The 15,944-nt window shown below is 33.6% G+C and overlaps 1 protein-coding gene across 2 annotated transcripts; it reads right to left on the bottom strand.

Moving 5' to 3' along the window:
* Nucleotides 1-717: 717 nt before the first annotated feature.
* LOC145586343 (uncharacterized) lies at nucleotides 718-6,571 on the bottom strand. 2 transcript variants are annotated; one of them, XM_081643144.1, is made up of 5 exons: nucleotides 6,213-6,571; nucleotides 3,647-3,761; nucleotides 3,481-3,562; nucleotides 1,538-1,589; nucleotides 718-1,170 (listed from the first exon to the last, which is right to left on the bottom strand). In XM_081643144.1, the coding sequence occupies exons 1-5, from the start codon at nucleotides 6,561-6,563 to the stop codon at nucleotides 1,108-1,110; spliced, it is 663 nt and encodes a 220-aa protein (XP_081499270.1). In that variant the 5' UTR covers nucleotides 6,564-6,571; the 3' UTR covers nucleotides 718-1,107. The 2 variants fall into 2 exon arrangements, with proteins under 2 accessions (XP_081499270.1, XP_081499271.1); XM_081643145.1 differs by lacking the exon at nucleotides 1,538-1,589.
* Nucleotides 6,572-15,944: the final 9,373 nt, after the last annotated feature.

Genomic DNA, 15,944 nt, shown 5'->3' with positions numbered 1-15,944 from the left:
TTTATCATGTAGTTGAATACTAAGAACAAAGACACAATCGATATTTGGTATGAAGTGGCGTTTACATCGCTAGCATCTTCTATTATGGAGGAATATAGATCACCCATCATGCTGTGGCTTTTGGAAATGACCAGAGGGATTGAGGCTGCATTATACTCCCTTCGCCCCTAAATATTTGTCCCATACTCATATTGTGTATTTTAAGTTTTAGTTGGTTAGAATTGATGAGAGAGAAAAATGGTCTATGAGGTAATTTTAAGGGACACCCTTTTATGGTAAATAGGACAAACAAATGAAGACAGAGGGAGTAACATTATGACGTTCATTGTACCTTAACATACATTGATACTCATAGAGCCAAGGGTATTTGCTCATGTGTATATTTTGAATAGCTTTTTATTCAGTGTAATATAGTTGCGTTTCTTGGAATGCTTGGATTAATTTCTCAACTTTAAACCATTGTGTATCACTACTACACTAAACATAAAAAGTATTTATAAAGATAGACTAATTGAATTGAATATTTCAAATTTGTTGTTACTAAAAGGAAGACTTGATCATAGAAATAGAATCAACGAAAAGGAGATCATGATTAGAATCTGCAAAGCAACATATATGGCCCCTGATACATAAAAGCGATGAATGTGGTCTACTGGTCTTTACCAAAGGTTAACATAGCACAAACAGAAGCGAACAAGATAAAAAAGGAAAGAAAGATGAAAGAACTCAACCAATATATATATATATAGGACTGTAGAAGATGCCAGTATGTACAAATTTTGTAATGGCTTACATTTTACAGTTATGATCTTTACAGTTATGATCTAATATGAGCAATGTACATAAAAATTACAATGCGAAATGTTTCATGGAGATCTATAAGGGTTTCCACCTCACCACCATACATTCCCTTTCTCCCTTTCTAACAATACAAAATGACAGCGGTATATGACCAACTACAAACCTAATTATGTTCATCAATATTGGCAATATACAAGGAATTGCTTTCAGAACATGCGTCAGCCCCTGCACTCTGTTTCTGTAAAAATGTTGCAAAAGCAACAGGAAAATCACTCCAAAGTCATATGGTGATTCCATGGTCATTTATCAAAACCGGTCTGCAAGGTTTGGAAATCGCTGCAGCAGCCACGTAACACCTCTGATTGCAGTCTGTTTAGAACCATATCACTATCAGAATAAATTTTACTGTAATACTATGTAGACAATCATTAAGTAGCAGGGAAGAGCAATATCTTGATAGCAAGTCTCATCCAACCCACTTTTAGGCTGCCAAACAATTTTACTAAATCCATAAGGTCATGGATTTTGGAAGATCACTTCAGGAGAGTTACACTCGAGGGACTAGTAACAGGTATGACAGTATGACGAAGGTATGAGGTATAAGTGCCTCAGTTAAGGTTCAATAAAGCAGATTGGTTAGGTTAAAATGATAATTTGGTCAATATGGTGAGGTATGATGTAAGAGAAACTTAAGAATAATACATCAGTTGAAAAGATGCATCAACTTATAACTTACCAAAGCTGATTCTCCAGGTTTAATTGCAGGTTCCACACTGTCTCGAGCATAGCTGTTTTATAAATAGAAAACATTCATAGTAAAGTGGTAAACATGTGAAAAAGTCACTTTCTCTACAAAAAAAAGCAATGGATACCTAGTACACATTCTTTCATAGTTACCCCAAACAAACACTCACTCCCTATTCCCTAACATAATTCTATTCGAAATTGTAAATATCATCACCCTAAAGCTTTTAACAATCATTAGCAGGCTTTAATTTCTTAACATTATTTGTTTACTTTTTATATTTTGACAACTAGAAATACAAACTACGCACTAGTAAAATTCATAAAATTAAGTCTACAACCATTTGCCAATTGATATGCCCTGTTGACACTGTCTACCTTCCATACGATATAACTTTGGAAGAGAACTCCCATTTTCCTCTTTCAGGGCCAAAAAAAGGTGACCATTGTATTCTTATTCTCCCTCAGTAAACCAGTGTTGTTGAGTCAGAGTATAGGGTTATTTGATGGTAGTCCTAAGCTAGAGCCCATCGAAGAGCATGAAGACAAGCCTAGGATTACCCTACAGCAGCTCATCAAAGAAATTGGTCCCAACAGTAGAAAAGGCCACACCAGACCAGCAGTACCAGACTGCTTATGCCAAGATCCGTTAACTGTAATAGTGATGTCCCGGCTTTCAACAAGATTCTGCCCAAAATAGTTGTCTCCTTGCCTATGATTGCCCTTAGACAACATGATGGTGGGTCATTCCCGTATTCCTGGGTAAGAAGGGTACTTAATGTACGCACATCAGGCTCACAAAGGTATGCATGTATTTCATAGCTGATATGTGCATTTTATATACGATTTTGATCCTTATCCCACTGTCATTTTTGAACTTAATGGATCTATACGGAGCTATTTTTATTACTGATATGCGTTTTCTAGTGTTTTGTAGAGGTAGTATGGTTTGGTACGAATTTTGGGATTTTCGGTGATTTCCGAGCTTATTGAGCCGCTATGAGATACTAGAGTTGGACCGTATTCTATGACCGAGATGTTTGATGCCCAAGACTAAGCTTAAGCATTTTGGTTTGGAGATTAAGGGCTCGATTGTGAAGAGGTCCGAATTATTGCTACGAATTTACGAACCAAGCTGATTGAGGACATTGGACTCAAGTCAAAAAAGGCCAAAGTCAAAACTCAAAAGTCCAAGTGAAATAAAGGCACAGGGCCCGATCGGGATGGACTACCGCCCGATCGGGCGGGCGAGCGAGAGCAATTAGCGAGCAAGCAGAAGGCTGGACCGATCGGGCACGTGTCTCAAGAGATAGATTTTATTAAGTTTTATTTTTATTCTTTTGGAGCTTTGTTTAAATACGTTTTTTTTAGAATCCTTAAGTACACTTTTCATTAATTAATTTCCGGTTTGGCGATTTTAGTATTTAGAGAGGATTTAGTTTAGAGCACTCTTAATATTATTGTTGAATTCAAGCTTTCATAATTACAAGTTTAGATATCCTTTCGCTTTCTAAACCTTTTTATTGCTTAGTTTTAGACTTTTAGTTATTGCTTTCAATATCTTTGCTTTAATTAGCTTTGATTAGATTAGATTATCACAATAACAATATGTTCGTCAATATGTTTGCCTGAACTCTTCATTTCACCTCTACTAGATGGAAACAAGACAATACTGGATCCCATGTTACTTAACTCTTCATTTCGCCTCTACTCGTTTCAAACACTCACCACTAAGACATGAGTAGGACACGTGGACACTTGAATACAGACCAGATTTATGGATTTTTTTTTTTTTTAAGAAAGTAGTCGAGTAGGACACTTGGATGCATACCAGACATGGAACCCAAATCCAAGTAGCATAGATTAGATCATGACACAGACAATAAGGATTATATGTTCAGACAGTTATAAAGAAAAGAGTAAAAAGATACTTACATTATTTGTCGAACGCCATTGATTACCTTCAATTGATAAAAGCTGCAACCTTTGCTAAATGGAAAAGGTCTTCCGTTCCATTCTGTCATTATTTCTTCAGTGAGTTGCATCCAATTGTATCAAATAACATAGGAAAGAACAGCAATTCAAATAATTTCCAAAATACCCAGATGCCATGTCACACCAACAGCCGATGAATCTTCCTCAGAAATAGCATCAATCACAAACTGCAAATCTGTGCTGACATAATCTATGAATTTCCCAAAGAACTCCAGGATAGACTGTGGAAACCAAAAAGTAAAAAGTGAAGTTTCTTAAGGAATGAAATACAAAGATGGGATTGACAATATTGATAAGATCATAAATAAAAGTTGTGAATTATAAATTAAAGGACAATTTCTTTTATACCATTTAAAAATGCAAATCTATTTTGTAGCATTCTAGAACCATCTTAACCCATAGATCGTAAAATTTATCAGAAGATACTCATGTAGCATCCTTGAACCATCACTGTTATCCAACAAGGTGAACAAGCACACATTGACTAAAGTCAGTAACAGCTAAATAGCTATGTCAGCAGTCAATTGTTAGATGCACCTTGACTACAAAGTAGAATCAGTAAAATATGAGATTAGCCCACAATATATTCTATTGCCTTACATTTTAGAAGAGATTCAGAGTCACAGTTCCCAGGATTCTACAAGTTTTGAACAAGCGCCAAAGTTTTTACTAGGGAATTTAGTCATGTAATTAAGGCGGTACTTCACTAAGGAAAACATGTCCAGCAGGTGAGCAAGGTTTCGTAAACAAGACTAGAAGAGATTACCAATTATCAGAGGTCCTTCTTCATCATTCATATTAATCTTATGGACTTGGATAAGGGTAACTTCATTGTAAATGACATTTTCTAAAGCCAATTCATAGTCAATACACACCAGGAGTTTGTCATACCTCAAAATCAACTGAATTTTGAAATTGCTCGATAAAATCATAAAAGTCCCAAGATAGCTAAAAAGTACAAAGGGAAAGATCGATGGATATTAGATGGTTTTCAGCATTTAGATGGATGCTGAAGAAATTGGTGTAAAACATGTAATTAGGGAGGATAATAAGGTAGGAGATCAACTAGCAAGAAATGGAGCCTGGAAGGAGTTCAGATTTATTTTGTGATTTTGATACGTCTCTTCAAGGTGTCTAGGACAGAGATTGTCAATTTGTAGGGTATAAGTAGATAGTTGTCACGAATCACGATAATATTTTTAATTTTGTGCTTCAAGAATAGCACGCATTAATCAGTATGATTTCAAGGGTGTATGAGCAACACAGTAAAAGCATAAATGACTTGAAAAACCCCCCAAAAGTATGTATTATTAATCAGTATGATTCCAAGGGTCTATGAGCAACGCAGAAAAAGAATAATGACTTTAATTACCCCACAAAAGTATGTATTATTCAGTATGATTACAAGGATATATAAGCAACGCAGAAAAGGCATAATGACTTGAATTACCCCACAAAAGTATGTATTAATCTGTATAATTCCAAGGGTCCATGAGCAACGCAAAAGGCATAAATGACTTGAATTACCCCACAAATGTATGTATTAATCAGTATAATCCCAAGGGTCTACGAGCAACTCAGAAAAGGCATAAATGACTTGTATTACCCCATAAAAGTATCTATCGATCATTATGCTACCAAGGGTCTAGCACGTCTCAGTTTAACTCGTGAAGCAATCTGATATGTTAATAATAAAGTAAAAACTGTAACAGAGGACTAACTTTTAAATAACAAACATAAATCACTACTGATCACAGACAAGGACTAGGTGTGTATTTGAATAGAACAACTAGGTGGCACACAACTTTGGTAGCGCATTTTACCCCCTGAATGTGTGGTGTTCGCCTAAAATCTGAAAAAATCTTACCCATATCCATGAAAGAAAAAAGAAAAAATAGCTAATTTCCCTTCCCCTTTAACTAAATCAAATTCTTTGATATTGGAAACATTGGAAGAAAAATGCAAGCCAATTCCTTCCCATCTCTCCCCTCGTCTCACTTCTCCCTTTCTTTCGCTCCTTATTCAAGAGTCTTTCATTCTTAAGAGTCATTCATTTATCTCACCAAAATGGTCACTAAATTTTCCAAAGAACAACAATAACTAACCTTACATACACTTGAAAGGAACTAAAAATCCATTTACGAATATACTTGTCTATCAAACTTGATTCTGATTCTAAGTACAAATTCTTATATGCACTGGGGTGTAGGCATTTCCAACCTATCGCCGTAAATGCTGTAAATTCTTATCAGTATAGGTCAAATCTCAAATACCCTTAACACATTCCTTCTCTAATAGTTAGATGTCCTTCAATCAATCAAAGCCTTAATCCCATAAGTGGGGTCGGCTAGATGAACCAAAAGTGATTATTCCGTATTTCCGTATAATTATTTGTCCTACACTGAAAAAAAAACATCATCAAAGACAATTTCCTGTTTGTATAAATTCAAAAAACCTCCGTCTCTAGAATTTCTTCCTGTTTGGCGGTTTCCACGGTTATTATTTTTCACATAAAAACGAGTAACTTTAATGAGAACAATTAAGCCTTATCAATGCAAAAAAACATAATATCACTCAACAAAATCACATTTACTCACAATTTAACCATAATTGAATAACAAATAATGATGAATTTGAATAATAATTGATCAATTAAATCAAATAAAAAATACCTTGCGACCAACAAAGGGTTGAGGAAAGATAAGATCCTCATAAACACAACTTTCAGAAATCAAGGGTTCAACCGCGGCAAGATCATGGCGGTTGATTCCTCCATAGAAATTTCTGACAACATCAGTAGCTGAAATCAACGGTGATGATAAAGGCGGAGTAATTTGATCAAGTGAAACCGGTTGCAGAGGATTCTCTAACGAAGAGGCTGTAAATGGAAGGTTCCTGAAAATTCTAGAAGTTGGAGGAGAGAGAAAGAAGGATGAGAATGAGAGGAGATGATCGTTATTGTGTTTTCTGGGTTTGAAGGGAAGAGGTGAGTTGAAACAGCAGTTGCTTTGGAGGAGTGACATTGTTGCTTTAATTTTATCTGATTAACTGATTGTTTTTTTGGGTATTTATAACTAAAATTTTAAACTTGTGTTACTTTTTGTTTTGGGGAGCTAAGCAAATGCAATTGCCTCTAATATTTCCTAATTAGGGCTAGGGAATTGGGGATGGCTTGTGTTTCAGCCACAAGATACGAGGGGAAATAATTTAAGCGGGATTTTATTTTATTTTTTTTTATTTTATTTTATTTTTTTTTTTTACAAAGAGAACTAAGAAAACTATAAGCGAAAATAAAGCAAAAGTCTGCGGCTAGCTAAACCCGCCATAAGATGAGCATAACTAATCTCCTGCCGGGACACTTTCTGAATATCAAACATCCTGAACAACGTGATGAGATGACGAATCTCCTTCAGAATCCAAATCATTGAAATAGCATCCGAAAGTTGACCCCTAAGAAACGATTGGACCGTACAGTAGTCAGTAAGAACCTTAACACTTGTAAAGCCCCTTTATTCGTATCAGTTTTTGAGTGCTACTCCATCTCTTAAGTATTTGACCAATTTTATTCGTTAAAAAAAATAAAGAAAAAAAGTATTTAACCAATTATGAGGGGGTTTGGTTCATCGACCTAATGCGTACAATCCAAAAAATTGATATTTCCTAGAGGTGTCAAAGCACATTCGACCCGACCCAATCCGAAAAATATCTTATTCAGACTTGGACTTGCGTGGACATAACAATTTAGTATGACTTAACTTTAAAAATTTACCCGACCTGACCCGACCATATCAGACCCGATCCGATCATCCGAATTGACACCCCTAATATTTCCAATAATTCTATGAAATTTTTAAAAACTTATACTCCTATTTTTTAAAATATTGCACCACTTGCCTTTTAAGAAAATTTCACAAATATTGCACCATATCCATTTTAAACTTGTGTTTCTTTTTGTTTGGGGGAGTAAGAGCAAAGCATAAGCCTTGTTCAGCCACCAGACAAAGCCTAATCATGTAGACGAGATTCGATACTAGGTTTAAAGTACACTTTATAAGTTTTTACGGGGTAACTAACTAAGTTAGTTGATCATCTACATTTACGCCTCATTCATTTTACCTTATTTTTGCTAAACTGAAATTATTTTTACTGAACTGAAATTATTTTTACTGAGCTGATAATAATTTTACTAAGCTGAAATTATTTATGCTGAACTGAAATTATTTTTACTAATTCTCTATAATTTTTCTTCTTTAAAGTTATTGATTTTTACTAAACTGATATTATTTTACTAAACTTAAACTATTTTTACTGAACTGGACTTATTTTTACTGAACTGAAATCATTTTTACTGAATATTATTTTTATTTTTTTAAGATGAAGTGAACAGGGCCTTACTTTGAATATTTGAATGGCCTTTATTTTGACTAGACAATCGATTTCAGTAATTAAAGTCTTACGACATCTACAATTGACAATTAACGATAATGAAATAAATTTGACAAAATCAAACAAGAATTAACTGAGGAATAGTTGTTCCTGAAAGTTCGACTTACTATTCATGTGGTCAAAATAAAATAATTTTGACCACATTTGATGATTTATATAAATAAAATTAAATAACAAGTTTGATCTTATTAGATTCCACTTATGATGAATTTTTCAAATATCAACTTTTTAAATATTTTACTTATACATAGCTAAAGTTATTAATGGTCAAAGATGTTCATTGGAGACTGTGCAAATGCAAAGGTGAGTCGAATGTTCAGGAACAGTGGGAGTACATAAATATAACAATTCGACACATTCTCGATTCGTTGTTTCATACAACTTTTTGAGTGGATTCGTAGTCACTTCATAATTTTGTGAGAAAGAAAATTCTTGTGATGATTTTGTAACTCAAATTCGAGCAACAATTAATCGCTTTCATGCACAGCAAGAGAGCATATCAAGCGCAAATAAAATCTTGTCTTTTGGAGGAGATCAAAACAACCTTTCTAAGGAGATAAACCCTTTTTTGAAGGAGACATTATCATAACCTAAAAACAAATATATATAGGGCAGGATCCGGTGAGAACCACCTTCTATGTGAGAACCAATCCCTTATGTGAGGACAAATCGCAGCCATTAGATTGTATTAAATTTAACCATTTAGATTAATGCAATTTGCAACATAACAAAACCCACCCAAACCCAACATCACACATAACCTCTTTCTCTCTTCAGAAAAAAGTACCCAGCTTATTTTTCTCTCTCCAGAAAAAAGTACCCAGCTTATTTCTCTCTCTCCCTAAAGTTAAAGGAGAAACTTCAATGGTTTGAAGCATCAAAGATCGATAATTTCTCTCTCCTCTTGTTCACTTATACATAATTTTGGTAAGTAATTTTTGAATATCATGCTCTTAATTTTGGTTTTTCATCATAATTTTCATTTTGATATGAAGTTGTAATTACATTGTTCGGTTTATGTTAGATTGCGGATTTCATTGTTCGATTTTATGTTAATTGCTGATTTGAGAATTCTATTGCAATTTTTGTATTTTTTGGAATTATGACCTAAAATTTAGTTTCGAAATGACATGTATTTTCTTATTTGATTGCTCATTTTTGAATTCTGTTGAGTGAAAAATTTTAGGTTTAATTATGTGAAATTTTCAAAGAGTGTGTTATTGTAATTAAATTCTAATGAGCGAGAAGAGTATATTACTATATTTGGATGCTATTATTTCTGAAATTGATTATATGAAAGGATTAAGGTATATATGCTTAAATAATTCTCAGAACTCTCAATTGTCGTGAAATTAATCATATAAATAAAAGATGACATGTACATAAATTAAGTCTCATAAATCAAATGAGCAAACATTTCTTTGCTCATGTATCAAATGAGCAACAATTCTTTGCTCATTTATCAAATGAGCAAACAATTTCTTGCTCAATTATCAAATGATGAGCAAACAATTTCTTGCTCATTTATCAAATGAGCAAACAATTCTTTGCTCATTTATCAAATGAGTAAACAATTCTTTGCCCATTTGATAAATGGGCAACAATACTTTTTAATTTATCAATTGGGCAACATAAGGTGAAAAAAAATAATTTAAACCATATATTTAGAGCTAAAGTAGAAAATTCTAGACCATTAGCGAAAAATTTTAGAATGGTGTAAATTTTTGAACATATTTAGTAAAGTTTAGAACATATGCAAAAACTATTAATAACATATGATAAACCTATTAGCTCAACTGGTAGAGCACTATGCAAATGTAAGGATGTAGGTTCAATTCCTACATAGGTTATAACTATAAATTACTAAAAAAGAAATTAATTAAAAATAAAGAAAATCAAATTAGCAAAAAATTATATGAGCAAAAAATTGGATTAAAATGATTAATATCGATAGAAACTTTGTTACAACTAAACTCTCATATACGCTTTGTCTCCTCATTACACAAATGAACCTACGTGGGATTCGAACCCACATCTTTTGTGCATTTGCACAATGCTCTACCTGTTGAGCTAGTAGGTTAATGCAAACTAAATTAAAATCAAATGAGAAAACTGACATAAAATGAGCAAACTAAATTCTAATGAGCAAAGTGAAATTAAAATGAGCAAACTAAACTAAAATTAAAATTAGAAAACTGAAATAAAATGAGCAAAAGCACATATAGTAAAAATGCACAAATGAAAATCAAATGAGAAAAGGTAAGAGAATCTTAGATAGAGGAAGTAATTAATGCTATGGAAAGAAGAAGAATTAGCAACAATTTTTTGCTCATTTATCAAATGAGTAAACAATTGTTTACTCATTTGTCGAATGAACAAACATTTCTTTGTTCATTTATCAAATGAGCAAACAATTCTTTACTCATCTGTCAAATGAGCTAACATTTATTTGTTTATTTATCAAATGACCATATAATTTTTTTACTCAATTATCAAATGAGCAACAATACTTTGTTCATTTATCAAATAAGTAAACACTTCTCAACTAGTACAAAGTTTACCTTATACCAACCCGCCTCAGGCTTCTCCCATTTCTGCACAACACTAGCAGCACCTAGATTAATAATTGATGTTGCTTCATTGGCTTTCTCATATTCTCCAATTATGCTCATAGCTTTTTGTTGAATCCCAGCTAGATCAACCATCTTCCCTTCAAAAACCCAGGCATTTCTTTGCAACCAATCATATACCCCAAAGCAGACTCCAGAACACGCTCTACCATTCAATATCAGTGTGCACCATCTCCAACTCTAAGATGCAACCTTAAATGTGCTAAGCTCGAGTCTTAGTGGAGAAGTATACCAAACAAACACTGCCCTGTTACATAATGCAAGCAAGAATATGAAGAGTTGTCTTTTCATGTGAGAGGGAGTCATAAAGTAGAAAACATATTCCTGGGCCTCAACCATAAGTTTAAATTTTCGGTTGAGTTGGTCCTTTAACATGGTATCGGAGCCAACGTGACACAAAGGTCATAAGTTTGAATCTCATTGACCCTTCCTTCAAAGTGGAATTAATTTGCGCTGAGGCCTTTCATGTGATGGGGAGTGATAGAGTATAAAACATATTCCTAGGCCTCAACCATCAGTTTAAGCTTTTGGTTGAGATGATCCTTTAACACCAAATATCAACCATAATTTCCCTCCCAACCATTGTAATGGTAGTAGGCAGAAAATGGAGACTAGGGCAACCAAGGGCATTTGATGAATTAAAGAGAGCCTATCTATACACCTAGGTGTAATGTACACCCTTGCTCATTTATTAAATGAGCAAAAATTTATGAGTAAATTACTCCGGGTGTACAGTACACACGGGTGTATAAAACAAATTCTATAAATTAACAAAATAATTGTTGCTAAAATTATATGTTTTCAGTTATTTTTCTACGTCAATCTATGAAATGAAATGAGCAAAAATATTTTTGCTCATTTATGAAATGATTAAATGAGCAAAATATGAAATAAGCAACATTGTTTCCTCTTTTGCATCAATCGACAAAAATGAGCAATATTTGTTTACTCGTATTAAGAAAAGGGTAATCATAAGGCAAAGTTAGACAACTAGAAAAAAGTAACAGTTGAAAATTCATAACATAAAGTTTGTACCAGTTGTTTAGAATTGGAAGAATAGTATTTATTGTGCCCCTATGAAGGTTCAAGCTTGGTATGGTATAACACCTTAGAAGTAAAAAATACAGCCCAATATGGTTCACATCAGCTATGAAAAAAAAGCCCAACAACCATACATGGAGTGATGCAGCCACTCTTCCAAATGATCCGAGTTTGGTTGACTGTGTGTCTGTGTTGTAGGTAGCCAGGTATCTCTGAATAACACCAAAACTAGAGCCACCAGCCCAACACAACCTGAATGCATGGCTGAAAGTCTGAAACAACACACCCCACACTTTTTTTTAAAATCCATTCTGAATGGTTGAGAAATACATTCATTACCCCTGTTTTTTTTTTCATAAGCCAGTAAGTTGTTATTGTCAGCACATTGGAGAAGATGCACATAGATATCAGACAGCACACATGATTGTGATTAGTAGCATATTTGACTATACAAAAAAAGGCCAACTTCCTTACTACATGAGGTATTAGTGAAGACATAAATGAAAACTAGCTAGTAAATGCTTGGATGATCATGGCCAAGAAGCTACAAGAAAAATCATTTTGGCTAACGGTTAAGGTTGAGCAGATCTAAGACAATGGTCAGCAAATAATATTCAGATTTAGGTCGAGCCACATTTGTCAAATGAGCAAAATTAATTAGTTACTCATTTATAAAATAAGCAAACATTTTTTTGATCATTTGGAAAATGAGCAATCAATTTTTTGCTCATTTAGCAAGTTGCTCATTTATCAAATGAGCAAATAGTTAGTTGCTCATTTGTCAAATGCGCAAATACTAAGTGCTAATTTAACACATAACTACAACTCCAGATAGAACATAAATTTCATCAAATATGCTATACAAAATTTAAAACCTCATATTTCATAAATGAGCAACAAAACATAAAATGAGCTCAAATATTCACAAGATTAAATAAGCTTGAGTATGGCAAAACATGTTTTGTCAAAAAAAAAAAAAAAAGAAGTTAAATGTATGTTCTGTTATTTTTATTAAGAACAACAACAAAGAGTGAGAAAGGCAAAATAGTACATGTTTTGTCAAAAAAAAAAAAATGCAAAACATGTTATTTTCTACCGGGCATTTCATCTAATAGTGGTGGACAATATCAAAAATACCCAATCCAATCGATTCAATCTGTAACCCAAATTCAAATAAAATCTTAAACAAATAACGATTCTTTAGAGATTGAGTAAAAATGTAGCTCTTGAAGTCTAGAATCAGATTTATCATCAAAATATCCAATCCAATCGGTTCAATATGTAAACCAAATTCAAATAAACCTAAAATCAAACTAAAATCAACGCATGTTTATATCAAATTGCAGCAAATTATGTAAAATAATCGAATTTTAAAAACAAATTAAATCATAATATTGATTAACTTACTTCAAATTGGTATAGAATATCCCCAAAAACACTGATCCGAGGAGAGAGAGAGCAGCAAAAAGGTTAGAGAGAGAAGGAGATGTTGAACATGAAAGCAAAAAAGAATAGGAAAGAGAGAAGAAGTGTAATTCACAAAATTACGAAAATGCCATTACTATGTTTTATTTGGACCGTTAGATTTAATTTGATCAATTGACTAGATTTGTTCTCATATAGATTATAGTTCTCACTAGGGCTGAGCAAAACTACCCGAAAAACCGAAAACCCGAAAAATCGATTCGTAACCGTTCCGAAAATTAGGGTACCTGATCCGATAACCATAACGGTTCGGGTACTCGTTCTGATAATTTGTTATCGGGTATGGTTATTGGGTATCATTTTAAAATTAACGGTTACCCGATCTGATCCGATAAGCATTTTTTTGCATTTTTTCCCTAGTTAAATCTATATATTTTTTTAAAAATCTAAACTCTTACTTTACTTCATAATTACTCTATAACATCAATGATTAGTAATATTATTAATAATTTGGTCAAAATCATATGATATTGTTGTTAATTAGTGGTAAATTATATCATAATAACTACATAATTAAGTTTAATTATTATTATTGGATATCTTATTGGGTACCCGATAACCGATCCGAAAATCCAGGTACCCGAAATTCGAGTACCCGAACTTATTGGTTCGGGTTATGGATATCACTTTTAGGGATTTTGGTTATCGAGTACTCGAACCGTTAGTACTAACGGTACGAGTACCCGTCCCATGCTCACCCCTAGTTCTCACATAAGGGATTTGTTCTCACTTGATCCCATTCATATATATATATATATATATATATATATATATATATATATATATATATATATATATATATATATATATATATATATATATATATATATATATATATATATATATATATATATATATATATATATATATATATATATTGGCAAATCTTAGATGGGGTGATCTAGAAATTTGCTTAGGGATTGAGGGATAATAACAATCAAACCTTTAATATCAAACATAACAACCAAGAACAATAATAAAGCAATAAACAAACGATATTAAGATAAAAGAGAGAGTTCAAAGATACAGTACTGAGTAAGGACAGGCTCCTTGATTAGAAAGGACACAATTTCGAGAGAATTAATGAAGTATATTGTTTGTATTAATGTATTAGTGAGCGTATCAGAGTATTACAATATCTAATTTCTCTATATATACCTAGGAACTACTACTAGGGTTACATAGATATCAGAATATATTCAAAAGGACAAGATCTTCTTAGTTTTATTTGGTTTTCCTTGCTCTGCTGGTGTATTTTTGGCATATAATCTCTTGATTGATTATTTGATCTTCTTGTTGTATTTGTATCAATTAAGCCGTTTGTTTGATTCTGTGTATATCTTTGGGTGCTTGGCTGTGCCCTACGATCCTTGGGCTACTTGGAGGAACGGGCCCAACAATTGCCCCTAATTTTTATGTTCAAGCATTGAAGATGAAAATTACCCAAAACTGTCGTTGGAAGATTTTCAAATTTTGGAAGTTATTTTACAGCGGTTAACAAAAATAAGGGAGTTGGGTGTTGGTTTTAAGGCAAGTGCTTCGATAGTTGTGATAGGCGGTTTATTTTCCTTGCAGTATTTATTGGGTGTACATGCTTCAATCTAATCACTTCACTCTTTGCCCCAATATGAACTTCTTTCTCGGGTATTTTATCTTTCTTCTCTATCTTCTCTCTTTTTATCTCTTTTGTTTTCTTTGCGTTTTCTGGGATGAGTGAGATGGTCTGAGTGGTATTTGTTAGGGCTGAGGAAGGTGTGAAAAAGCCGACTTTTGTCGCGAAAGATGTTTTTCCTATTAAGGATGTTTATCCTTCTCATCTGGTAAAGGACGATGTTAGGAAGATCGCCATAGCTGTGCACTTTCCCGATGGGGTGGTGGTGAAAATTCCGTTTTCTAAAGAGAGGGCAAACTGGACTGCCCCTGGTTGGGTGTGTTTCTTTGAGTATCCTTTCATTATTGGGCACACTTTCCCATTCTCTCTTCTTGTTTGGCAATTTCTTTCTAAGGTTAGGGTTTCGCCTTGCCAATTGTTGCCCCAAACTTAGAGAATTTTGCGAATTCTTGAGCTGCTGAGTGCGGAATTGGGTATTTCTTTGGATGTGAGGGATCTTTGCTATCCTTATACTATTAGAACTAGTGGTAAGGGTCGATTTGGCCTTTATTTGAAGGATGGTGTTGATCCTTTTGTGACAGATTTGGAGAAGGCTTTTGATAAGAAGTGGTATCATAGGTTTTTCTTTGTGAGGATTGATTCTTTAGGTGGAGACACTTATTTCTTGATTGACATTTTTGAGGCTAAAGGTATTTTTAATTTCTGTTTCTTTGTGTTAGCTTTCCTTCTTTGTTGATTTGGGCTTATTTGCGTGGTATTTGCAGCGAGCAAGTTGAAGTAGTGTGCCCAGTCTCAGTCTTTGATTGACCAACCGTACGAGTTGAGTGCAGACAAGAGGTCTTTCATCAAGTTAACACAGCCTGAAGTAGTTGTGCAAATTGAAAATTTGGACGATTCTAAGTTTGACAAAGAAGTTGCCCCTGCTATGTCTCAAGGTCTGTTGTTTTATTGAATCTTGTTTGCGTACACTTGGTGTAATGTTGTTGCCTTGTTTGTGTTGTGTGTTGGTTGTCTACGTTCTGTATGCCTTGTGATTTTGTATTGCCTTGTTGAATTTACTTTGGTTTTCTTACTTTTCGAGTTATAGATACCTCTAGGTCGTTGAGGTCTCATGATTTGCTTAGTTCATGTTCTATTTTTGGCCGTATTAAGCAAACGGCCTCCAAGGTTGGTGAGGACATTCCAAAGAA

The sequence above is a fragment of the Chenopodium album genome, chromosome 16, assembly GCF_948465745.1.
Source record: "Chenopodium album chromosome 16, dcCheAlbu1.1, whole genome shotgun sequence".
NCBI classification, from domain to species: Eukaryota; Viridiplantae; Streptophyta; class Magnoliopsida; order Caryophyllales; family Amaranthaceae; genus Chenopodium; species Chenopodium album.
Note: the sequence above shows the minus strand (reverse complement) of the source record. Positions and strands in the feature narration are given on the sequence as shown.

What these genes read in the sequence shown, in the direction of transcription:
- LOC145586343 (XM_081643144.1), bottom strand. Translation starts at nt 6,563, where the DNA reads ATGTCACTCCTCCAAAGCAACTGCTGTTTCAACTCACCTCTTCCCTTC. An exon ending in TGGTGTGACATGGCATCTGG is followed by an intron (nt 3,563 to 3,646) that starts GTATTTTGGAAA and finishes AAATAATGACAG; the next exon opens with AATGGAACGGAAGACCTTTT. An exon ending in AACCTGGAGAATCAGCTTTG is followed by an intron (nt 1,171 to 1,537) that starts GTAAGTTATAAG and finishes GGTTCTAAACAG; the next exon opens with ACTGCAATCAGAGGTGTTAC.